Source organism: Coregonus clupeaformis, chromosome 21 (assembly GCF_020615455.1).
Source record: "Coregonus clupeaformis isolate EN_2021a chromosome 21, ASM2061545v1, whole genome shotgun sequence".
NCBI lineage: Eukaryota > Metazoa > Chordata > Actinopteri > Salmoniformes > Salmonidae > Coregonus > Coregonus clupeaformis.
The window spans coordinates 50,181,551-50,207,485 of record NC_059212.1 but is presented as its reverse complement, the minus strand read 5'-3'; the positions used below and the strand labels follow the sequence as shown (position 1 = coordinate 50,207,485).

At 46.3% G+C, this 25,935-nt stretch overlaps 1 protein-coding gene across 1 annotated transcript in view; it reads left to right on the top strand.

Annotated features, from left to right (window-relative positions):
• The window catches only part of mfsd14a2 (major facilitator superfamily domain containing 14A2), a 49,139-nt gene that overhangs the window by 6,865 nt on the left and 16,339 nt on the right, over positions 1 to 25,935 (top strand). The window contains exons 2-7 of the mRNA XM_041842452.2: positions 5,318 to 5,413; positions 9,076 to 9,138; positions 10,112 to 10,239; positions 11,189 to 11,303; positions 11,430 to 11,648; positions 15,224 to 15,337. Of these exons, the coding sequence (XP_041698386.1) occupies positions 5,318 to 5,413; positions 9,076 to 9,138; positions 10,112 to 10,239; positions 11,189 to 11,303; positions 11,430 to 11,648; positions 15,224 to 15,337 (735 nt within the window). The remainder of the gene's footprint in view (positions 1 to 5,317; positions 5,414 to 9,075; positions 9,139 to 10,111; positions 10,240 to 11,188; positions 11,304 to 11,429; positions 11,649 to 15,223; positions 15,338 to 25,935) is intronic.

The following is a 25,935-nucleotide window of genomic DNA, read 5'->3' as shown; positions in this document are numbered from 1 at the left end:
TCCAGGGGGAGCCAGAAACCAGGCGGGTCCAAGAAGAGTACACCAGGAGGGGGAAACTTCGACAGTGTTACCGGTGTGGGGAGATGGGACATATCTCCTGGCAGTGTGGGAAACCAGCCGATGAACCTATGCCCACTGCGGAGTCCTCCAGCTCAGCACCCACACACCGTTTGCCTCGCTCTTGGGAGTCGTAGATGGCGGCCCAGATCGACCCCCCACCTGCCCGGTAACTGTGAATCACCATGATGTGGAGGCCTTACTGGATTCTGGTAGCCGGGCCACCCTGGTGCGTAAGGATTTGGTGGGCCCAACGTGTCTGACCCCGGGGAAAGTCCTCCCAGTTTCCTGTGTCCATGGGGACACCAGAGAATACCCCATTACTGAACTTACAATGACCAGCACACGGGGAACCATACACACGACGGCGGGGGTGGTTGATTCCCTCCCCGTCCCTGTCCTAATTGGACGAGACTGCCCAGCCTTTTACCCACTCTGGAGAGAGTCTCAGGAGAGGATAACCCGAGTACCTCGGAAACGGAGAGGCAAGACTCATCCTGGGAAGGCTCCGGTGCAATCCTCCGAGTTACTCACTCCCGCCCGGGCTCTGATAGGGATGGCAGGTGCCCAGACCGACACAGAGACGGAGCTACAGAATCTGGACAAAGAACTGTCTGGTCTGAAGGGGACCGCTGAGAGGTATCGTTTGTTAAAGCAACAGTTAGACATGAAGACAGAAGAGTTAGATATCCTCCAGGCTAAACTCCAACAGAGCTCCTTCCATAAGCAACAGGAGGAGCTGGAGAGGCTGCGCAGGACCATCGAGGAGTGTGAGGAGACCCTGCGCAGTAGTAAGGAGGTCCAGAAGAAGGCAGAGGAGAAGTACAAGGTGTTGGAGAACAAGATGAAGAATGCGGAGGCAGAGAGAGAGAAGGAACTGAAAGCTGCTCAACAGAAGCTAAACTCTGCTAAAACCAAGGCTGATGCGTTCAGTAAGAAACTCAAGGAGAGACAACAGGAGGCTGAGTCCCTGGTCCTAGAGTTGGGAGTAATCGAAGAGTCCCACAGTGCCTGGGCAAGTCCCATCGTACTAGTTCCCAAGCCAGACGGTTCAGTACGATTTTGTAATGACTATCGAAAGTTGAATGAAGTGTCTGAATTTGATGCATACCCAATGCCTCGTGTCGATGATTTAATAGACTCCTTGGGGCATGCTCGTTTCCTAACCACTCTTGATCTCACAAAGGCTACTGGCAGGTGCCCTTGACCCCGGCGTCTAAGGAGAAGACAGCCTTTGCCACCCCGGGAGGGGCTCTACCAGTATACCCGACTTCCGTTTGGTCTCCACGGGGCACCTGCCACGTTCCAACGCCTGATGGATCGAGTCCTTGCGCCCCACAAGAGTGCACGAGCGGCTTATTTGGATGATGTTGTTATACAAAGTCAGGATTGGGCCAGCCACCTACCCCGGGTACAAGCGGTGCTGGATTCGCTCAGGGAAGCAGGGCTCACGGCAAACCCGAAGAAGTGCAAGGTGGCCTTCAGTGAGACAAACTACCTGGGGTACACCATTGGGCGGGGTTGGTCAAACCACAGGAAGCCAAACTGCGGGCCATACAGGACTGGCCGCAGCCCATCAACAAGAAGCAAGTAAGGTCATTTTTGGGCCTCGCTGGCTACTATAGACGCTTTATTGCAGATTTTGCTACCATAGCTGCACCGTTGGACGGAGCTGACGACCAAACGCCACTCACGAATGGTGAAGTGGAACCCTGCGGCGGAGGCGGCTTTCCTCAACCTGAAGCGAGCACTCTGCTCCAGTCCGATCCTGGTGGCACCAGACTTCAAGAAGGAATTCATTGTCCAAGCGGATGCTTCGGAGGTGGGTCTGGGTGCTGTCCTCACCCAGGCACATGACGGTGAAGAACATCCCATTCTCTACCTAAGCAGAAAGTTACTTCCAAGAGAGAAGAACTATTCAACGGTGGAGAAAGAAGGTCTGGCTGTAGTCTGGGCCCTGGAGTCCCTTCGGTTCTATCTCCTGGGCCGACGTTTCATGGTGGTATCTGATCACGCCCCTCTGCAGTGGATGGCCAAGAACAAGGAATCAAACAGTAGAGTAACCAGATGGTTTTTGAGCTTGCAACCGTTTAACTTTTCTGTTGTCCACAGGGCTGGCAAGCACCACGGCAATGCGGACGCCCTCTCCCGGCGTGATGCCTTCTTCGCTGCCTTTACCCCGACGAGGACGTCGGTCCCGAGGAGGGGATGTGTGATGTCACGAGAGGCTGTGTCTTGGAGGGACGTTACATCCCCCTGAGGTGGCTGCAAACCCAGACAGCTATGGCTCCATCTGCTGGTATGGTCGGGAACTCCACCCCTCTATGGCCAATCTTCCCACGCAGCTGAAACAAATGAGGAGCTGATGAGCTGAAGGTTTGGGAAGGGAAGAGACACACTGAGGGAGTGTGTGGGGGGTGAAGAGACACAGTCTCCAACCTGGGCTCTCTGGAGGACAAGAGTGCTGCACGTCCACTTCCATGAGGAATATAAGGATTTGGAGATACTTACCTTTGGGAAATACTCACCTTTGGATATAAGCACCTGTGGAAATACGTGAGAGACATTTGGAAGGACTCTTTGCTGGGTTGGCCACTAGCTGCAACGTGGACTACAGTAAGGCTGGGGAAAAGTTATCGGAGCGAGTGAGAATTATGAGTTTGGATGTGGAAGAGACATCCCTGAACTGTTAACCCTTAAAGAGCCACAAGAGAACATAATTTTGTTATATTTTCGTTAATTTCCCAAGACCTATAATAAAATCCTTGTTTTGTTTGAACCTTGTCTCCTTGCACTACTTGAGCAATCCCGCTGAAAGCTGTGTAGCCTCTCGTGACGTCACAATATATATATTTTAGATTCTTCAAATAGCCACCCTTTGCCTTGATGACAGCTTTGCACAATCTTGGCATTCTCAACCAGCTTCACCTGGAATGCTTTTCCAACAGTCTTGAAGGAGTTCTCACATATGCTGAGCACTTGTTGGCTGCTTTTCCTTCACTCTGCCGTCCGACTCATCCCAAACCATCTCAATTGGGTTGAGGTCGGGGGATTGTGGAGACCAGGTCATCTGATGCAGCACTCCATCACTCTCCTTCTTGGTCAAATAGCCCTTATGCAGCCTGGAGGGGTGTTGGGTCATTGTCCTGTTGAAAAACAAATGATAGTCCCACTAAGCCCAAACCAGATGGGATGGCGTATCGCTGCAGAATGCTGTGGTAGCCATGCTGGTTAAGTGTGCCTTGAATTCTAAATAAATCACTGACAGTGTCACCAGCAAGCATCCCCACACCATAACACCTCCTCCACCATGCTTTACAATGGGAAATACACATGCAGGGATCATCTGTTCACCCACACCGCGTCTCACAATGCCACGGCGGTTGGAACCAAAAATCTCCAATTTGGACTCCAGACAAAAGGATACATTTCTACCGGTCTAATGTCCATTGCTCGTGTTTCTTGGCCCAAGCAGGTCTCTTCTTCTTATCGGTGTCCTTTAGTAGTGGTTTCTTTGCAGCAATTCGACCATGAAGGCCTGATTCACTCAGTCTCCTCTGAACAGTTGATGTTGAGATGTGTCTGTTACTTGAACTCTGTGAAGCATTTATTTGGGCTGCAATTTCTGAGACTGGTAACTCTAATGAACTTATCCTCTGCAGCAGAGGTAACTCTGGGTCTTCCATTCCTGTGGCAGTCCTCAGGCGACTGCACCTGATGAAACTTTCAAATTTCTTGAAATGTTCTGTATTTACTGACCTTCATGTCTTACAGTAATGTTGTTTTTCTTTGCTTATTTGAGCTGTTCTTGCCATAATATGGACTTGGTCTTTTACCAAATAGGGCTATCTTCTGTATACCCCCCCTACCTTGTTACAACACAACTGATTGGCTCAAACGCATTAAGAAGGAAATCAATTTCACAAAAAAATAATTTAAGAAGGTACACCTGTTAATTGAAATGCATTCCAGGTGACTACCTCATGAAGCTGGTTGAGAGAATGCCAAGAGTGTGCAAAGCTGTCATCAAGGAAAAGAGTGGCTACTTTGAAGAATCTCAATTATAAAATATATTTTGAATTTAGCACTTTTTTGGGGGTTACTACATGATTCCATATGTATTATTTGATAGTTTTGATGTCTTCACTATTATTCTACAATGTAGAAAATAGTAAAAAATTAAGAAAAACCCTTGAATGAGTAGGTGTGTCCAAACCTTTGACTGGTACTTTATATATATTTTGTTGGGTGTGTTGCTTTCCTAGTTAGCTAGCTGAAGCATGAGGTTGATACAATGTCTGTAGAGATGATGGCTATAAAATGCATGTTTTTAAATGTAATCTGAAAGGACTATCAAACTTCATGTATTGTCAGTTAATGTGACTTTGTCAGTTCACAGTACATCAAACAAAAAGGCATCTAGCTAGGTAGCTAGCTGAATATGCTGTGAGTTTGCTTGGTTTTGTCAGTTTGGTTCCTTCAATTCAAGCTTCAATAATAAGCAAAAGGTCACTGATCTTGATTGAGTTACGTGGTCCATTGGAACATGGTTTAAGATAGGTACTAGAATTGAGAGAGGGATACCACTTGTTTGTATTGGCTATAGTCTTGACCCAACGAGATCTCACGAGAACCATATCTTCTCAACAATAATTATTTGGATCTCAAATAGCCTTTGACACAATCCTGGTTGCCTGCAGACTAGCTTGGTCTAGGCGACGGCAGTCCCAATGAGACGAGCTGTTCTTGACATTGCATTGCATGATTTGGGGTCTAGAATGAACACACCCACTGTCTTGTAGAGCTGGACCAGCCCTACTTTTACAGCCACCATGGCTTTCCCACCTCTCTGTCAAGACTCCCATGTTCCATCTCTGGGAAGTGTACGCTGCTGCATTCCTCCCCACGCATTTAAAAGGATTGGATTGGTGTTCGCATGGGTAGGGAGTTCCAGCATATTTCCCCAGTCTTTTTCGTTTTTCAAATCCATAAACAGAAGTCCTGGGGCAGAAGGGCAGTCCCACTTGCTATACTCTGCACCTGTTGCAGTTTGGTGGACGTTCACACTGCACACACTACTTTTGAAATGTTTGTTGTCCGTTAGCTATTTAAATGAAAGTGTGTTGGATGTGCATACAGCATTTTGGAATTGTATGTCTGTCAGCTAACTGTTGTCGTCTTTTCTCATCCTCCCTCTCCCTCCTTTTTCTCTTATCTCTCTCTTTTCTGCTCCTCCTCTCTCCATCTCTCCGTTCCGTAGCCCCAGGGGATGGGTGAGCCCAGCGTCTACCATGCTGTGGTGGTGATCTTCCTGGAGTTCTTTGCCTGGGGTCTGCTCACCACGCCCATGCTCACGGTAGGTTAACCCCCTGAGCCCACGGTCACGTCCCGAGAGTGCACTACCTTTTGACCAGGGCCCATAGGGCTTACTCAGTGATAGGTACAACACATAGGACTGCTCACAGCTGAGCCCACCTGCTCACCACCCCCATGCCCACAGTAGGTACTCTAGATGGGTAAACCACCCCACAGCTGAGCCCACCTGCTCCCCTCAAATATGGAGCTTACCTAGGACTACATTACATACAGTAGGGATACAACCCATGCCTATGGTAGCCCAAACCACCACCACACCTAAGCCCACCTACAGGGAACAGGAACACAACACGTAGTGATACACACCACGCCCACAGTAGGTACTGTGGGTAGTTATACAACGGGGTGGGTCTAATCCTGGAAGCTGATTGGTTTCAAACCGTGTTCTAGCCGGTGTCTGTTCCACAAGTTACCAACGGCTAAAGCTATGGCGTCTCGGGCCTAACAACGCCCATGCCAATATATCCTCCAAACACCGGCTTCTCTGGCATTATCACAGAAGTAAACCACCACCTGATCCCAACTGCTCCCCTCAACTATGAAACACACGGTTAGTGGTTACTTAGGGATACATACAGTTGGGATATACAATGCATGCTCATGAGCTTCCTTAGGGATACAGGACATGCATTACAGTAGGGAGACAACACATGCCCACGCTAGCCTAAACCGCCACCACACCTGAGTCCATCCACCTGTTCCGCTCTAGTGTGGAACACGAGCTTCCTTCGGGCTACAGAACAGTAGGGAATAGGCTACACACAATGCATGCAGTACGCTTAGTGCCCTGAGTCGTTCCCCACCACCACTAAACACTGAGCCAACCCTGTTCCACACCACCACTAAACACTGAGCCAACCCCGTTCCCCACCACCACTAAACACTGAGCCAACCCCGTTCCACACCACCACTAAACACTGAGCCAACCCCGTTCCCCACCACCACTAAACACTGAGCCAACCCTGTTCCCCACCACCACTAAACACTGAGCCAACCCTGTTCCCCACCACCACTAAACACTGAGCCAACCCCGTTCCCCACCACCACTAAACACTGAGCCACCCCCGTTCCACACCACCACTAAACACTGAGCCAACCCTGTTCCCCACCACCACTAAACACTGAGCCAACCCTGTTCCACACCACCACTAAACACTGAGCCAACCCCGTTCCCCACCACCACTAAACACTGAGCCAACCCTGTTCCCCACCACCACTAAACACTGAGCCAACCCCGTTCCACACCACCACTAAACACTGAGCCAACCCCGTTCCACACCACCACTAAACACAACAAGCTCATTATAAGTCGCTCTGGATAAGAGCGTCTGCTAAATGACCAAAATGATAAGAGCCCCCTTCCCCCAAAAGGACCGGACTGTATAAAGCATTCATAATGACTGTTTTATATTGCATTCATACCTCCCACCCATTCCTAATTTGTTCCAACCCCTACCAGACAACCAGGGAGTGACATTTCCCCACAAACAGCTGCACTAACGGCTATGAATAATTGAATTGATAATGAAATGTTGAGCAAGCCTGATGACGCAGCCTGTTGTGTGGATGAGAGGCTCTGTGTCGGTAGGAACTAATGGACTGAATATGTAAAGGGACATCAAACAGTGTATTATTTGAACGAGGTCCCTTTCACTTTTGAAAGGGCTTATCAGAGAGCGAGGGGGAGAGAGAAGTTCAGCGCAAGGTTGTTGTTACACTATAGGGTTCAGTCCCAAATGGCACCCTATTCCCTATGTAGTGCACTACATTTGAGAAGGGCCAATAGATCTCTGGTCAAAAGTAGTGCACTATATATAGGGAATAGGGTACCATTTGGGACTGGCCCTAGATATTGTAGACACAGGCAGATGTAAACATGACTCCCCTCAATGGAAGAACTAATCATATCAGACAAACTATATACAATGAACAAAAATATCAACGCAACATGTAACAATTTAAAAATATTTTATTGAGTTGCAGTTCATATAAGGAAATCAGTCAATTGAAATAAATTAATTTGGCCCTAATCTATGGATTTCACATGACTGGGAATACAGGTAGGCATCAGTTGGTCACTGATACCTTAAAAACCACCATTTGCCTCAAGTAACGCGACACATCTCCTTTGCATAGAGTTGTTCAGGCTGTTTATTGTGGTCTGTGGAATGTTGTCCCACTCCCCATCAATGGCTGTGCGAAGTTGCTGGATATTGACGGGAACTGGAACACGCTCCAGAGCATCCCAAACATGCTCAACGGGTGACATGTCTGGTGAGTATGCGGGCCATGGAAGAACTGGGACATTTTCAGCTTGCAGGAATAGTGTACCGATCCTTGCGACATGAGGCCGTACATTATCATGCTGAAACATGAGGTGATGGCGGTGGATGAATGGCATGACTATGGGCCTCAGGATCTCGTCACGGTATCTCTGTGCATTGAAATTGATAAAAATAAATTGTGTTCATTGTCCGTAGCTTATGCCTGCCCATACCATAACCCTACCGCCACCAAGGGGCACTCTGTTCACAACGTTGACATCAGCAAACCACTCGCCCACACAACGCCATACACGCTATCTGCCTGGTACAGTTGAAACCCGCGATTAATCCATGTTTAGTTGAGACCATGTCCTCCTGACCAATACTCAGACTCTGGCTGTGTCAGAAATGGCACACTATTCCCTATATAGTACACTACTTTTGACCATATATAGTGCACTACTTTTGACCAGGGCCCGTAGGGAATAGGGTGGTGCCATTTTGGGATGCAACCCTAGTAATTGTTTGTTCTCTCAGCCCTGTCTGACTCTGAACATGCAACAGGGTCACATTCCTACTGGTGTCATTGACCCCTCCCTCACTTGTTCTCAAGCTGTGCCCCCCATCTCAAATACTGTAGACTTTAAACTGTAGATTTAGGCCTGTATTTGGACTGTATTTTGTATTTCATGCCTGACCTCTGTTTGTGAATTTGAGGGAAATTATCCAATCTGCCTGCTTGCCTCAGTGTGTTTCGGTGACCTTCCTAGACCTCCTTCAGTTAACAATGAAACAAAACGTTGTACTTTAAAAGATACCTAACTTTACACAGTGTGCTGGTGTCCCTTCCACCTTTCTACCTCCGTTTAGTTTCTATGACCTAACTAACCATATTTGTTTCTCTCAGTATCTCAGACGCAGAAAGGTCACTGTCAAACAACGAAGTGGATATTGTGTGAAGGGTATTTTCCTGTGCTATAGTGTGACTAACTGTTGACTAAGTGATCGTTTTAAATTGTTGTCATTTAGCAGACTCTCTTATCCAGAGCGACTTATAGTTAGTGCATTCATTCTTTTTTTGTTATTTTGTTTATATTTAGTTGTTGTTGTTGTTTGGGGGGGGGGGGAGTAAGTGAAGTTACTGTAGTCAAGACCAGTCACCGTAGGTCATAAGTCTGTTACGCTGTACTAAAACAGGCACATCAGTTGATTTTGTGTTCTCTTTATATTGAAGTGGATATTGTGTAAGTGAATGCATGGGTACTTCCCTCTGCTTTAGTTTGACTAACACTGAAGTGTAAACCAGTCACTGTACGGAGTAGGTCTGCTCACTGTATGGACACAACAGTTGAGGTGTTATCTGTGTTTGTTTCCCCAGGTCTTACATCAAACATTCCCTCAACACACGTTCCTGATGAATGGCCTTATTCACGGTGTCAAGGTAAGATAACGCCAGATAACAGCGGCCTAGCCTGTTGCGCCAGGGTCTAGCCTATAGCTTGGACACTCAGTAGTTTTAGAAAAAAAAAATTTAATCAGTCTGTCACTGCCGGGGGGGAGGCGTGTTTTATTTAACCACTGTTAGCTGCACTAGTGCATGATGTGGCCTGAACTCACCATGTTCCATTTGAATCTCAGGTTGTCTGTGTAGTGGGGTGTGTAGGTGCTGTTCATCTCAGGTTGTCTGTGTAGTGGGGTGTGTAGGTGCTGTTCATCTCAGGTTGTCTGTGTAGTGGGGTGTGTAGATGCTGTTCATCTCAGGTTGTCTGTGTAGTGGGGTGTGTAGGTGCTGTTCATCTCAGGTTGTCTGTGTAGTGGGGTGTGTAGGTGCTGTTCATCTCAGGTTGTCTGTGTAGTGGGGTGTGTAGGTGCTGTTCATCTCAGGTTGTCTGTGTAGTGGGGTGTGTAGGTGCTGTTCATCTCCTGTTGTCTGTGTAGTGGGGTGTGTAGGTGCTGTTCGTCTCAGGTTGTCTGTGTAGTGGGGTGTGTAGGTGCTGTTCATCTCAGGTTGTCTGTGTAGTGGGGTGTGTAGGTGCTGTTCATCTCAGGTTGTCTGTGTAGTGGGGTGTGTAGATGCTGTTCATCTCAGGTTGTCTGTGTAGTGGGGTGTGTAGATGCTGTTCATCTCAGGTTGTCTGTGTAGTGGGGTGTGTAGATGCTGTTCATCTCAGGTTGTCTGTGTAGTGGGGTGTGTAGGTGCTGTTCGTCTCAGGTTGTAGATGTTAAAGGTGGGAGTGTGCATGTCTAGTATAGCAGGTTGCATCATGGGAAAGCATGGACTATTAGACCAGAGCCACATGCAGTCCATGTTAGTTAACTGTTAGTTACTCATTAGCTCAGTGCACAGATCACCAAGGTCTCATTCCTCTCTGTCTGTCTCTTTCTCTCTGTCGCTCGCTCGCTCCCTCCCCTAGGGTATTTTGTCGTTCCTGAGTGCTCCTCTGATTGGTGCGCTATCAGACGTATGGGGGAGGAAGTCCTTCCTGCTGCTAACAGTCTTCTTCACCTGCGCCCCCATCCCCCTGATGAAGATCAGCCCATGGTGAGAACACACACACACTCTACTTACTACATCACTAATACATCTATCTCTATGGGCTGTGATTGTGCATAGCCAGATTAATAAAAAAGCATGGTCAACTTTCAAGTGTGTGGAGACATGAAGGTGTTTTAAAGATGCACTGTGCGGAAATCGCTCCGCCATTTCCTGGTTGGTACAATTGTAATAGTTCTACTAATTTCAGTTTGTGACAAAAACAAGCGAGTATAGTGTGGGGCCTTCGAACTCCGCTCTGGACCTCCAAGCCAGTTCCACTGTATGTTTTCATTGTTCCCCTCTAATCAGGGATTGATTTAGACCAGGGACACCAGGTGTGTGTGCAATTCATTATCAGGTAGAACAGAAAACCAGCAGCCTCCGGACCTCGTAGGGTAATAGTTGAGTACCCCTGTTGAGAATCATTGTACCATCTAAACCGCTGTGAAATATATTTTCCATAACCAAAGATATTGTATTTTCAGTTGTTTTGAAGCTGGTGTACAAAACTGAAAGTAAAAGACGCAAAAACTAAACTTAACAACGGGAAGCATAGAAATAGCGCACATAGAACAGATCTACCACTTCTTAGAATTGCTTTCGATGCGAATGACAGATCTATAACACACATTTCTGTGTGAATTTGGGTGTGTCGCCCAAAAAGTTACATATTGCAGCTTTAAGTTCAGGAGTAGAATATGCAACTGGCCCCATATCTCTGCAGCTGGCCCCATATCTCTGCAGCTGGCCCCATATCTCTGCAGCTGGCCCCATATCTCTGCAGCTGGCCCCATATCTCTGTCAGTTTCCCCGTGGTTCAACAGGACCTTCACTGTAGTGGTATCCACAGTCACAATAGAGAGCTATACAGACTTGCTAACATACCACCTCACTCATCTCTTCTGCTCCCTCCGTTCTCCTTCCCGTTCTTTCTCCTCTCTCCTCCTCTCTTCAGGTGGTACTTTGCGGTCATTTCCATGTCCGGTGTGTTTGCCGTCACCTTCTCTGTGATCTTTGCGTATGTGGCAGACATCACGGCAGAACACGATAGGAGCACAGCCTATGGTTTGGTGAGGAGGGACACTGAATAACAACCTATATGGACATCCTATCAGTGTTGTTTTAGCTGTTTTATTTATATATATATATATATTTTCTTCCTCTCCCTCCTCTCCTTTGTCCCCCCCCCCCTTCAGGTGTCCGCTACCTTTGCAGCCAGCTTGGTGACGAGCCCGGCCATTGGAGCGTACCTGTCGGTGACTTACGGTGACACCCTGGTAGTGATCCTGGCTACGGCCATCGCCCTGCTGGACATAATTTTCATCCTGGTGGTCGTCCCCGAGTCACTGCCCGAGAAGATGAGACCGGCCTCCTGGGGAGCACCCATCTCCTGGGAGCAGGCTGACCCCTTCGCTGTGAGTACTGTAGTACTATATACTAATATATTATAGTACTATACTACCTCCTGGGAGCAGGCTGACCCCTTCGCTGTGAGTACTGTAGTACTATATACTAATATATATTATAGTACTGTACTATACTACCTCTTGGGAGCAGACTGACCCCTTTGCTGTGAGTACTCTAGTACAATATACTAATATATTATAGTACTATACTATACTACCTCCTGGGAGCAGGCTGACCCCTTCGCTGTGAGTACTGTACTATATTCTAATATATATTATAGTACTGTACTATACTACCTCTTGGGAGCAGACTGACCCCTTCGCTGTGAGTACTGTAGTACAATATACTAATATATTATAGTACTGTACTATACTACCTCCTGGGAGCAGGCTGACCCCTTCGCTGTGAGTACTGTAGTACAATATACTAATATATTATAGTACTGTACTATACTACCTCTTGGGAGCAGGCTGACCCCTTTGCTGTGAGTACTCTAGTACAATATACTAATATTATAGTACTATACTACCTCCTGGGAGCAGGCTGACCCCTTCGCTGTGAGTACTCTAGTACAATATACTAATATATTATAGTACTATACTATACTACCTCCTGGGAGCAGGCTGACCCCTTCGCTGTGAGTACTGTAGTACTATATACTAATATATTATAGTACTGTACTATACTACCTCCTGGGAGCAGGCTGACCCCATCGCTGTGAGTACTGTAATACTACAGTGAGGGGAAAAAAGTATTTGATCCCCTGCTGATTTTGTACGTTTGCCCACTGACAAAGAAATGATCAGTCTATAATTTGAATGGTAGGTTTATTTGAACAGTGAGAGACAGAATAACAACAAAAAAATCCAGAAAAGCGCATGTCAAAAATGTTATAAATTGATTTGCATTTTAATGAGGGGAAATAAGTATTTGACCCCTCTGCAAAACATGACTTAGTACTTGGTGGCAAAAACCTTGTTGGCAATCACAGAGGTCAGACATTTCTTGTAGTTGGCCACCAGGTTTGCACACATCTCAGGAGGGATTTTGTCACACTCCTCTTTGCAGATCTTCTCCAAGTCATTAAGGTTTTGAGGCTGATGTTTGGCAACTCGAACCTTCAGCTCCCTCCACAGATTTTCTATGGGATTAAGGTCTGGAGACTGGCTAGGCCTCTTCTTGAGCCATTCCTTTGTTGCCCTGGCCGTGTGTTTTGGGTCATTGTCATGCTGGAATACCCATCCATGACCCATTTTCAATGCCCTGGCTGAGGGAAGGAGGTTCTCACCCAAGATTTGACGGTACATGGTCCCGTCCATCGTCCCTTTTCATGTGGTGAAGTTGTCCTGTACCCTTAGCAGAAAAACACCCCCAAAGCATAATGTTTCCACCTCCATGTTTGACGGTGGGGATGGTGTTCTTGGGGTCATAGGCAGCATTCCTCCTCCTCCAAACACGGCGAGTTGAGTTGATGTCAAAGAGCTCCATTTTGGTCTCATCTGACCACAACACTTCACCCAGTTCTCCTCTGAATCATTCAGCTGTTCATTGGCAAACTTCAGACGGGCATGTACATGTGCTTTCTTGAGCAGGGGAACCTTGCGGGCGCTGCAGGATTTCAGTCCTTCACGGCGTAGTGTGTTACCAATTGTTTTCTTGGTGACTATGGTCCCAGCTGCCTTGAGATCACTGACAAGATCCTCCCGTGTAGTTCTGGGCTGATTCCTCACCGTTCTCATGATCATTGCAACTCCACGAGGTGAGATCTTGCATGGAGCCCCAGGCCGAGGCAGATTGACAGTTATTTTGTGTTTCTTCCATTTGCGAATAATCGCACCAACTGTTGTCACCTTCTCACCAAGCTGCTTGGCGATGGTCTTGTAGCCCATTCCAGCCGTGTGTAGGTCTACAATCTTGTCCCTGACATCCTTGGAGAGCTCTTTGGTCTTGGCCATGGTGGAGAGTTTGGAATCTGATTGATTGCTTCTGTGGACAGGTGTCTTTTATACAGGTAACAAGCTGAGATTAGGAGCACTCCCTTTAAGAGTGTGCTCCTAATCACAGCTCGTTACCTGTATAAAAGACACCTGGGAGCCAGAAATCTTTCTGATTGAGAGGGGGTCAAATACTTATTTCCCTCATTAAAATGCAAATCAATTTATAACATTTTTGACATGCGCTTTTCTGGATTTGGTTGTTGTTATTCTGTCTCTCACTGATCATTTCTTTGTCAGTGGGCAAACGAACAAAATCAGCAGGGGATCAAATACTTTTTTTCCCTAACTGTATATACTAATATATTATATAATAATGTACTATACTACCTCCTGGGAGCAGGCTGACCCCCTTCGCTGTGAGTACTATTCATGGGTTGCATTTCCGTCACTCGGATTGCGTCGTTGCCATTGTTATCAACGTTCTACAGACGCCACATTCATATTGATGCTCAAAAGTAGAACTGGGGCTAATGACTTTGAACCGGATCTATTGACTGTGTTGTCTAAAATACACTGTAGGTGCTTTGGATTATGATGATATTGATAAAGCAGGCACACATTTAGTAGGAAACAACTTTGCTATCATCATGTTGTCTAATTTACTTTAGACAGATGGCAATGTTGCAGTGGTGGAAAAAGAACCCAATTGTCATACTTGAGTAAAAGTAAAGATGCCTTAATAGAAAATGACTCAAGTAAAAGTGAGTCACCCAGTAAAATACTAAATGTAATTGCTGAAATATACTTAAGTATCAAAAGTAAAAGTATAAATCATTTCAAATTCCTTATGTTAAGCAAACCAGACGGCACAATTTAATTTTAAATTTTTTAATTTACAGATGGCCAGGGACACACTCCAACATTCAAACATAATTTACAAACAAAGCATTTGTGTTTTGTGGGTTCTGCCAGATCAGAGGCAGTAGGGATGACCAGGGATGTTCTCTTGATTAGTGTGTGTGAATTGGACCATTTTCCTGTCCTGTTAAGAATTCAAAGTACTTTTGTACTTTTGGGTGTCAGGGAAATTGTATGAAGTAAAAAGTACATAATATTCTTTAGGAATGTAGTACAGTAAAAGTTGTCAAATATAAATAGTAAAGTACAGATACCCCAAAAAACTACTTCAGTAGTACTTTCAAGAATTTTTACTTAAGTACTTTAAACCACTTCAATGTTGTCATTAGCTAGCAAAGTTTGTCAAAAATAGCTAACAATGCTAACGTTAGCTATCTAAAATCTCTCCTCAATATTAGCTGGATAGCCAACGTTATACTGCATCTAAAGTCAAATCAAAATAATGACAAAAGGTTTTCCTACTAATTATTTGCCTTCTTTAGAATTAAGACCAAATCTTCATCAGTGCCTTATGAGGATGCATTGAGTAGACTGCTCAGTTGGGCATCAGTCCTAAAACGAACATTCAAAACAATATCGAAGTAACGTGCAACTATGAATAGTGTAATAATTCTTAGGAACAGGACAATCAATCTGTGTTTATGACAACAAAATTCATCTGAATCTAATGTGTTGTGTGTGTGTGTGTGTGTGTGTGTGTGTGTGTTGTGTGTGTGTGTCCTCTCCAGTCCCTGCGGAAGGTGGGCCAGGATTCCACGGTGCTTCTCATCTGCATCACGGTGTTCCTGTCTTACCTACCTGAGGCCGGACAATACTCCAGTTTCTTTCTCTATCTCAGACAGGTACTGACAACACCTAGCCTCACCCCCTACAGGGTTCTCCAACTGGTGGCCCGCAGGCCGAATTTGGCCCGCGTGTGATTTAATTTAGCCCCACAGGTTTTCTGAGCAATTTTGTGTACCACACAGATGTAGTACATGGAGTTTAGTAAAAATACAGTAAAAAAACATATTTGAAAAAAATAGCATTTGTAAAATAAAAAGACAGCAGTATCTTCTATGTGGCATTTATGGCAGGCTTTCTACGTATGACCATAATGGTGACCAGATTTTCCAGAACTTTTCAGTCCTCGTACAGGTCAAAAGTGAGTTTTTTTGGGGGGGCTGTATAATAGTAGAAAGCTGAAAGCCACATCCTCGCAGACAGTATTTCAGGTGTGGACCTTCAAAATAGACGAGTATTAAACAGATGTTCAAAAGAGTCGGGATCAAATAAAATGTTAGTCAAAATAAAGTAGTTATACGTTCGGTGAAAGAGCAAATTGTCTAAGATCTTCTGAATTTGTAAATGAACCTCATTCCAAAATACGTGCATAAAGGTGCCAGTATCTTGTTGACATTTGAAACAAATTAAGGCAAACAGGTGTAAAGTAGGTTCTATGAAATAATGAAACATAGTTATTGTATGCTTATAGAGGTGCATTTGGGGTAGACCCTTTCACAGATAGCAGTCCAGTCCTCATCACCAAATGCACTCCCAATGTCTCTCTTCCAAATATACAGTGGGGAGGACAAATATTTGATACACTGCCAATTTTGCAGGTTTTCCTACTTACAAAGCATTTAGAGATCTGTAATTTTTATCATAGGTACACTTCAACTGTGAGAGACGGAATCTAAAACAAAAATCACATTGTATGATTTTTAAGTAATTAATTTGCATTTTATTGCATGACATAAGTATTTGATACATCAGAAAAGCAGAACTTAATATTTGGTACAGAAACCTTTGTTTGCAATTACAGAGATCATACGTTTCCTGTAGGTCTTGACCAGGTTTGCACACACTCCTCCATACAGACCTTCTCCAGATCCTTCAGGTTTCGGGGCTGTCGCTGGGCAATACGGACTTTCAGCTCCCTCCAAAGATTTTCTATTGGGTTCAGGTCTGGAGACTGGCTAGGCCACTCCAGGACCTTGAGATGCTTCTTACGGAGCCAATCCTTAGTTGCCCTGGCTGTGTGTTTCGGGTCGTTGTCATGCTGGAAGACCCAGCCATGACCCATCTTCAATGCTCTTACTGAGGGAAGGAGGTTGTTGGCCAAGATCTCGCGATACATGGCCCCATCCATCCTCCCCTCAATACGGTGCAGTCATCCTGTCCCCTTTGCAGAAAAGCATCCCCAAAGAATGATGTTTCCACCTCCATGCTTCACGGTTGCGATGGTGTTCTTGGGGTTGTACTCATCCTTCTTCTTCCTCCAAACACGGCGAGTGGAGTTTAGACCAAAAAGCTATATTTTTTTCTCATCAGACCACATGACCTTCTCCCATTCCTCCTCTGGATCATCCAGATGGTTATTGGCAAACTTCAGACGGGCCTGGACATGTGCTGGCTTGAGCAGGGGGACCTTGCGTGCACTGCAGGATTTTAATCCATGACGGCGTAGTGTTACTAATGGTTTTCTTTGAGACTGTGGTCCCAGCTCTCTTCAGGTCATTGACCAGGTCCTGCCGTGTAGTTCTGGGCTGATCCCTCACCTTCCTCATGATCATTGATGCCCCACGAGGTGAGATCTTGCATGGAGCCCCAGACCGAGGGTGATTGACCGTCATCTTGAACTTCTTCCATTTTCTAATAATTGCGCCAACAGTTGTTGCCTTCTCACCAAGCTGCTTGCCTATTGTCCTGTAGCCCATCCAAGCCTTGTGCAGGTCTACAATTGTATCCCTGATGTCCTTACACAGCTCTCTGGTCTTGGCCATTGTGGAGGGGTTTGAGTGTGTGGACAGGTGTCTTTTTATACAGGTAACGAGTTCAAACAGGTGCAGTTAATACAGGTAATGAGTGGAGAACAGGAGGGCTTCTTAAAGAAAAACTAACAGGTCTGTGAGAGCTGGAATTCTTACTGGTTGGTAGGTGATCAAATACTTGTCATGCAATAAAATGCAAATTAATTACTTAAAAATCATACAATGTGATTTTCTGGATTTTTGTTTTAGATTCCGTATCTATGATAAAAATTACAGACCTCTACATGCTTTGTAAGTAGGAAAACCTGCAAAATCGGCAGTGTATCAAATACTTGTTCTCCCCACTGTATCTCAATGTGTCAGATTAAACCCCTCCGAACAGTAGAATTAAAAACAGTTTTTCCAACCACAGTAATTTGAAAATATTGTTTAACCACTTTATTCTGGCCCTCTACAAAATGGGTGGGTGAATGAAACAACCATACAAATGAATAATATATATATATATATATATATTTACAGCTGTCCTTACATATTTGTCCCTTATTTGGGGGAAAGTCAGGATTAAGAGTAATCGGTGACCAGAGTGATATATGGTGTGGATTCTGCAAGTATCTCCTTGCATCTCTCCAAGCTAAGCGTGTATTACATGTTATTAAATGGTCAGATGAGACCAGAATTTTTCACAATTATTAATAAATGGTAACGAACATAAGGCACTTGGAATGACATTCTGTTGATTCCATCCCAACCCAAAGTGAGTCACATCTGTCTAGGCACAAACACGTGCTTGATGTGAGCAGGCCAATGATATAGTAGAGCCCTCGCAAGTCCTTACGCTTAATTAGTTTGTTCAATTTGATTCTAGGTTTCTTATTGTTCCACAAATATTTAGAGATACTGGCATTCACATAAAAAAAGTATAATATATATATTTAAGGACTGATAGGTGACAGGGAAGACTTTGGAATAAACAATTTAATTGAGGAAGGATGTTAATCTTGCCAAAAAGAGAGTTTGGTAAAACAGACCGGTTAGCCGGGTCCTGCTTAATTTTTGTGAGCAAGGCACATCATTTGAGGATAACAGCTCTTTTAAGGTATGGTGTGGCAAACGGTGACCTCCAGAAGTATTGGGACAGTGACAATTTTGTTGTTGTTTTGGCTCTGTAGTCCAGCAATTTGGAAAAATGCAGACTGTCAGCTTTAATTTGAGGGTATTTTCATCCATATCAGGTGAACCGTTTAGAAATTACAGCACTTTTTGTACATAGTCCCCTCATTTTAGGGGACCAAATGTATTGGGACAAATTCACTTATGTGTATTAAAGTAGTTAAAAGTGTAGTATTTGGTCCCATATTCATAGCACGCAATGACTACATCAGGCTTGTGACTCTACACATTTGTTGGATGCAGTTGCTGTTATTTTTGGTTTTGTTTCAGATTATTTTGTGCCCAATATAGAAATGAATGGTAAATAATGTATTGTGTCATTTTGGAGTCACTTTTATTGTAAATAAGAATATCATATTTTTCTAAACACTTCTACATGAATGTGGATGGTACCATGATTACGGTTAATCCTGAATGAATCGTGAATAATGATGAGTGAGAAAGGGTCAATGATCATACCCCCAAGACATGCTTAACCCTCTCACCATTACAATTACAGGGGAGGTTAGCATTTTTGCGGGGGTATGATATTTGTGCGTCTAACTTTCTCACTCATCATTATTCACGATTTCATTCAGGATTATCCGTAATCATGGTAACAGCCGCATCAAACCAACCCCTAACCCCTAGCCTCATCCCCTATTTTGGTGGGTAGATTCAGTGATGCATCAGCAAATTTATAGTGGAGTACAAAAATAGTACAATGTGGTCTGCTTCATATCTGTCTATTCACTGAAGGCCTTCCAACGAACTCCCCACAAACTCCTTAGAAAGTGGCCAAGTAGGGGAACTGTTACAGTGTCGTCAACATGGTCTAGTCTGTCCCTAGTTAACTACAGTTGGAGAAGTAGTCAGCCAGCAGTGCTCAAAACTGCGCCCAAAACACTCGCATTTGCGGCCCTTTGACATGGCAGTGTGACACCAGTTATTTTTTTTATTGGTCGCTGGGTGCCAGTGAAATAAATGTAGCTGGTCGAGTAAGTTTTTGTTCTTAATTTGCTTCTTTTTTTTATTATCAAGATTTATTCAAACAGCAATTTTATTTTTTATTTTTTTATTTCACCTTTATTTAACCAGGTAAGCCAGTTGAGAACAGGTTCTCATTTACAACTGCGACCTGGCCAAGATAAAGCATAGTAGTGCAATAAAAAAATAAAAATAAAAATAAAAACAACACAGTTACATATGGGGTAAAAAACATAAAGTCAGAAATACAACAGAAAATATATATACAGTGTGTGCAAATGTAGCAAGTTATGGAGGTAAGGCAGTAAATAGGCTATAGTGCAGAATAATTACAATAGTATTAACACTGGAATGCTAGATGTGCAAGAGATTATGTGCAAATAGAGATACTGGGGTGCAAAAGAGCAAAATAAATAACAATATAGGGATGAGGTAGTTGGGTGGGCTAATTTCAGATGGGCTGTGTACAGGTGCAGTGATCGGTAAGGTGCTCTGACAACTGATGCTTAAAGTTATTGAGGGAGATAAGAGTCTCCAGCTTCAGAGATTTTTGCAATTCGTTCCAGTCATTGGCAGCAGAGAACTGGAAGGAATGGTGGCCAAAGGAGGTGTTGGCTTTGGGAATGACCAGTGAGATATACCTGCTGGAGCGCAGACTACGGGTGGGTGCTGCTATGGTGACCAATGAGCTAAGATAAGGCGGGATTTGCCTAGCAGTGATTTATAGATGGCCTGGAGCCAGTGGGTTTGACGACGAACATGTAGTGAGGACCAGCCAACAAGAGCGTACAGGTCACAGTGGTGGGTAGTGTATGGGGCTTTGGAGACAAAACGGATGGCACTGTGATAGACTACATCCAATTTGCTGAGTAGAGTGTTGGAGGCTATTTTGTAAATGACATCGCCGAAGTCAAGGATCGGTAGGATAGTCAGTTTTACGAGGGCATGTTTGGCAGCATGAGTGAAGGAGGCTTTGTTGCGAAATAGGAAGCCGATTCTAGATTTAACTTTGGATTGGAGATTCTTTATGTGAGTCTGGAAGTTGAGTTTACAGTCTAACCAGACACCTAGGTATTTGTAGTTGTCCACATACTCTAGGTCAGACCCGTCGAGAGTGGTCATTCTAGTCGGGTGGGCGGGTGCCAGCAGCGTTCGATTGAAAAGCATGCATTTAGTTTTACTAGTGTTTAAGAGCAGTTGGAGGCTACTGAAGGATTGTTGTATGGCATTGAAGCTCGTTTGGAGGTTTGTTAACACAGTGTCCAATGAAGGGCCAGATGTATACAAAATGGTGTCGTCTGCGTAGAGGTGGATCTGAGAGTCACCAGCAGCAAGAGCGACATCATTGATATACACAGAGAAAAGTGTCGGCCCAAGAATTGAACCCTGTGGCACCCCCATAGCAATGGGTATGCAAGCAAGGTATTCAAAAAAGTTTGGTCCAAAGTCTTGGTTGAATCAATGCGATTCTCAATTCAGTCGTGCGCTGTTTGAATAAACATTTCTAAAGGCTTTCCCAAAAAAACCTTCCCATTTTAAATGTTGACTGCAAAGTAGGCCTACCTGGCAGAATTATATAATGAGGATTTGTATCAATCGGATGGAATTTGTTTAGAAAACTCTGCCATCACATGTAGCCTACATTGTACAGTACAAAAACAGTGTTAGCCAAACACAACAGTCTCTTGCTAGGTACACAATTGAGTTAAAGGGCAACGACACCCTCTGTGTTGTATTGTTCCCAGACCTGAAAGTAGTCTCCTGATGTGGTTTAAGCATTGTTGTGGACTTAGAGCATCCATTTGTTGTGATTATTTCTTTGGGGCTGGAAACCTGAATAATATAGGACAACTCGGAAACCTGGAAAAATAAAACTGTGAAAGATTTACCAAAAGATACAACTGATTTTATAGGGCCCTACAACTGGAGAGCGACTGTTCAAAATCACTAACAATAAAACCCTCTGAGATTGCGCAAGGATTTTATTTTTTCCCCTCCAAACGATCAATGTAAATATGATATCGTCGTGTTAAAATATTATTTTTGTATTTATTAATGAGGCAGCAGCTACTCTTCCAGGGGTCCTGCAATATAAGGCAGTTATATACAATTTAAAATATTACATGACATTATATTTCATAACACTTTACCCAAATACATTTAGTGTGTTCCCTCAGTCCACTACTCCACTATCACATATTTACAATACAACATCCATGTGTACGTGTGTGTGTAGAGTGAGTGTCTATATGTATGCGTGTGTGTCTATTCACAGTCCCCGCTGTTCCACAAGGTTTTTTTTTGTGTATGGAGCACAGGAGGCTGCTAAGGGGAGGACTGCTCATAATAATGTCTGGAATGGAGTGTTATCGAACACATTGAAACCACTTGTTTGATACCATTCAATTTATTCCGTTCCAGCCATTACTATGAGCCCGTCCCCCCCAATTAAGGTGCCACCAGCCACCTGTTGTACAGAAGGTAGATTATTATAGGCTGTAGGATAATTGCTCAGCCCGCAAATTAAAGATGACATTTAAATGATGCGCGCATCATCCACTTTCCTGGGCCAGTATTATTTTCATTCTGGCCAGTAGCTTTCAGTTGGCACTGGCCCAGAGTGCCCCTTTGCAAATTTACCTGAATGTCAAGCCCTGCAAGGGGCATGCATATTTAAAAGATGGCTAGTCATTATTAGCCTGGTTCTGTATGGAATGCAGTTACATTATGGGATACAGGTCAGGTCAATATCATATAAAAATGTGTGCGCCCAAAGAATGTGCTGGTGCCATCAACTGAAAAAGTTTGTAGCACCAGTGCCACCAGTGGGAAAACGTTAGTGTAGACCCCTGGGCCAGTCTAGCTCTCTGTGTCCCAAATGGCACCCCATTCCCTACAGAGTGTGCTACATTTGACCATAGTGCACTACTTTTGAACAGAACCCTATGTAGGGAGTATGGTGACATTTTGGTACTCAACCACTGACTGACTGACAAATAGATCCACTACCAGTAAACACTGAAAAGGCCCTTGTGTTATTCAAGGACAACCAGTAGCTGTTAACGGAACACCAGCCACAGCGCCTCTGTGGTGTCTTCAAGGTTGTGAGGAGGAGTGTGAAGAATGTGGAGAGAATTCCTCCAGAGAGACTTCTCATATAAGTATCTGTTGTGTTTGTCTGCTGAATGTCTTGTGACAGTTGGAATTCAATTCTAGTCATTGTTTGCAAACTATTATCACTGCCCACAGAAATATTTCTTACTGTGAAAACAGGAAGCATCTCCCAGTGAGGGGAGTTTAGCCCTTTCCCTGAATCCAAAATCAACACTGCCTAGGAGGTAGGGTTTGATATGGGATTCAGGGTCTGTGTATAACCTCTGTGAGCCCTTTGTCTGTCTACCTTAACATGTATTTGATCTACTCTAACGTGGACTGTACATGTACAGGACGTTCAGAAAGTATTCACACCCCTTGACATATTCCACATTTTGTGTTACAGCCTGATTTTTAAAATCTATTAAATTGAGATTTAGTGTCACTGGCTTACACATAATACCCCATGATGTCAAAGTGGAGTTATGTTTTTAGAAATTTTTACAAATTAATTAAAAATGTAAAGCTGAAACATCTTGAGTCAGTAAGTATCCATCCCCTTTGTTATGGCAAGCCTAAATAAGTTCAGAAGTAAAAAATGTGATTAACAAGTCTCACAGGCTGCATAGACTCAGTCTGTGTGCAATACTAGTGTTTAACATGATTTTTGAATGACTACCTCATCACTGTGCCCCACATATACAATAAGGTCCCTCAGTTGAGCAGTGAATTTCAACCACAATGACCAGGTCCTCTAACCTGTCTCCTCCCCCCAGGTGTCTCCTCCCCCCAGGTGTCTCCTCCCCCCAGGTGTCTCCTCCCCCCAGGTGTCTCCTCCCCCCAGGTGTCTCCTCCCCCCAGGTGCCTCCTCCCCCCAGGTGCCTCCTCTAACCTGTCTCCTCCCCCCAGGTGCCTCCTCCCCCCAGGTGCCTCCTCTAACCTGTCTCCTCCCCCCAGGTGTCTCCTCTAACCTGTCTCCTCCCCCCAGGTGCCTCCTCTAACCTGTCTCCTCCCCCCAGGTGCCTCCTCCCCCCAGGTGTCTCCTCTAACCTGTCTTCTCCCCCCAGGTGTCTCCTCTAACCTGTCTCCTCCCCCCAGGTGTCTCCTCCCCCCAGGTGACTCCTCTAACCTGTCTTCTCCCCCCAGGTGCCTCCTCTAACCTGTCTCCTCCCCCCAGGTGTCTCCTCCCCCAGGTGTCTCCTCCCCCAGGTGCCTCCTCCCAACGTGTCTCCTCCCCCAGGTGCCTCTAACCTGTCTCCTCCCCCAGGTGTCTCCTCCCCCCAGGTGCCTCCTCTAACCTGTCTCCTCCCCCCAGGTGCCTCCTCTAACCTGTCTTCTCCCCCCAGGTGTCTCCTCCCCCCAGGTGTCTTCTCCCCCCAGGTGTCTCCTCTAACCTGTCTCCTCCCCCCAGGTGCCTCCTCTAACCTGTCTCCTCTAACCTGTCTCCTCCCCCCAGGTGTCTTCTCCCCCCAGGTGTCTCCTCTAACCTGTCTCCTCCCCCCAGGTGCCTCCTCTAACCTGTCTTCTCCCCCAGGTGTCTCCTCCCCCCAGGTGTCTCCTCTAACCTGTCTTCTCCCCCCAGGTGTCTCCTCTAACCTGTCTTCTCCCCCCAGGTGTCCTCACTGTCTTCCCCCAGGTGTCTCCTCTAACCTGTCTTCTCCCCCAGGTGTCTCCTCCCCCATGTCTTCTCCCCCAGGTGTCTCCTCTAACCTGTCTTCTCCCCCAGGTGCCTCCTCTAACCTGTCTCCTCCCCCAGGTGCTCTACCTCCCCCAGGTGTCTCCTCCCCCCAGGTGTCTCCTCCCCCCAGGTGTCTCCTCAACCAGTGTCTCCTCCCCCCAGGTGCCTCCTCTAACCTGTCTTCTCCCCCAGGTGTCTCCTCCCCCAGGTGTCTCCTCCCCCAGGTGTCTTCTCCCCCAGGTGTCTCCTCTAACCTGTCTCCTCCCCCCAGGTGCCTCCTCCCCCCAGGTGTCGCCTCCCCCTAGGTGCCTCCTCTAACCTGTCTCCTCCCCCCAGGTGACTCCTCTAACCTGTCTCCTCCCCCCAGGTGCCTCCTCTAACCTGTCTCCTCCCCCAGGTGCCTCCTCTAACCTGTCTCCTCCCCCCAGGTGTCTCCTCTAACCTGTCTCCTCCCCCCAGGTGTCTCCTCCCCCCAGGTGTCTCCTCCCCCCAGGTGTCTCCTCTAACCTGTCTCCTCCCCCAGGTGTCTCCTCTAACCTGTCTCCTCCCCCAGGTGTCTCCTCTAACCTGTCTCCTCCCCCAGGTGTTTCCTCTAACCTGTCTTCTCCCCCCAGGTGTCTTCTCCCCCCAGGTGTCTCCTCTAACCTGTCTTCTCCCCCCAGGTGTCTCCTCCCCCCAGGTGTCTCCTCTAACCTGTCTCCTCCCCCCAGGTGTCTCCTCTAACCTGTCTCCTCCCCCAGGTGTCTCCTCTAACCTGTCTCCTCCCCCAGGTGTCTCCTCTAACCTGTCTCTCCCCCCAGGTGTCTTCTCCCCCCAGGTGCCTCCTCTAACCTGTCTTCTCCCCCAGGTGTCTTCTCCCCCAGGTGTCTCCTCTAACCTGTCTCCTCCCCCCAGGTGACTCCTCTAACCTGTCTCCTCCCCCCAGGTGCCTCCTCTAACCTGTCTCCTCCCCCAGGTGCCTCCTCTAACCTGTCTCCTCCCCCCAGGTGTCTCCTCCCCCCAGGTGTCTCCTCTAACCTGTCTCCTCCCCCCAGGTGTCTCCTCCCCCAGGTGTCTCCTCTAACCTGTCTCCTCCCCCAGGTGTCTCCTCTAACCTGTCTCCTCCCCCAGGTGTCTCCTCTAACCTGTCTTCTCCCCCAGGTGTCTTCTCCCCCAGGTGTCTCCTCTAACCTGTCTTCTCCCCCCAGGTGTCTTCTCCCCCCAGGTGTCTCCTCTAACCTGTCTTCTCCCCCCAGGTGTCTCCTCTAACCTGTCTTCTCCCCCCAGGTGTCTCCTCTAACCTGTCTCCTCCCCCCAGGTGTCTCCTCTAACCTGTCTTCTCCCCCAGGTGTCTCCTCCCCCAGGTGTCTCCTCTAACCTGTCTCCTCCCCCCAGGTGTCTCCTCTAACCTGTCTCCTCCCCCCCAGGTGTTTCCTCTAACCTGTCTTCTCCCCCAGGTGTCTTCTCCCCCCAGGTGTCTCCTCTAACCTGTCTTCTCCCCCAGGTGTCTTCTCCCCCAGGTGTCTCCTCTAACCTGTCTCCTCCCCCCAGGTGTCTCCTCTAACCTGTCTCCTCCCCCAGGTGACTCCTCTAACCTGTCTCCTCCCCCAGGTGTCTCCTCTAACCTGTCTTCTCCCCCAGGTGTCTTCTCCCCCAGGTGTCTCCTCTAACCTGTCTTCTCCCCCAGGTGTCTTCTCCCCCCAGGTGTCTCCTCTAACCTGTCTTCTCCCCCAGGTGTCTCCTCTAACCTGTCTTCTCCCCCCAGGTGTCTCCTCTAACCTGTCTTCTCCCCCAGGTG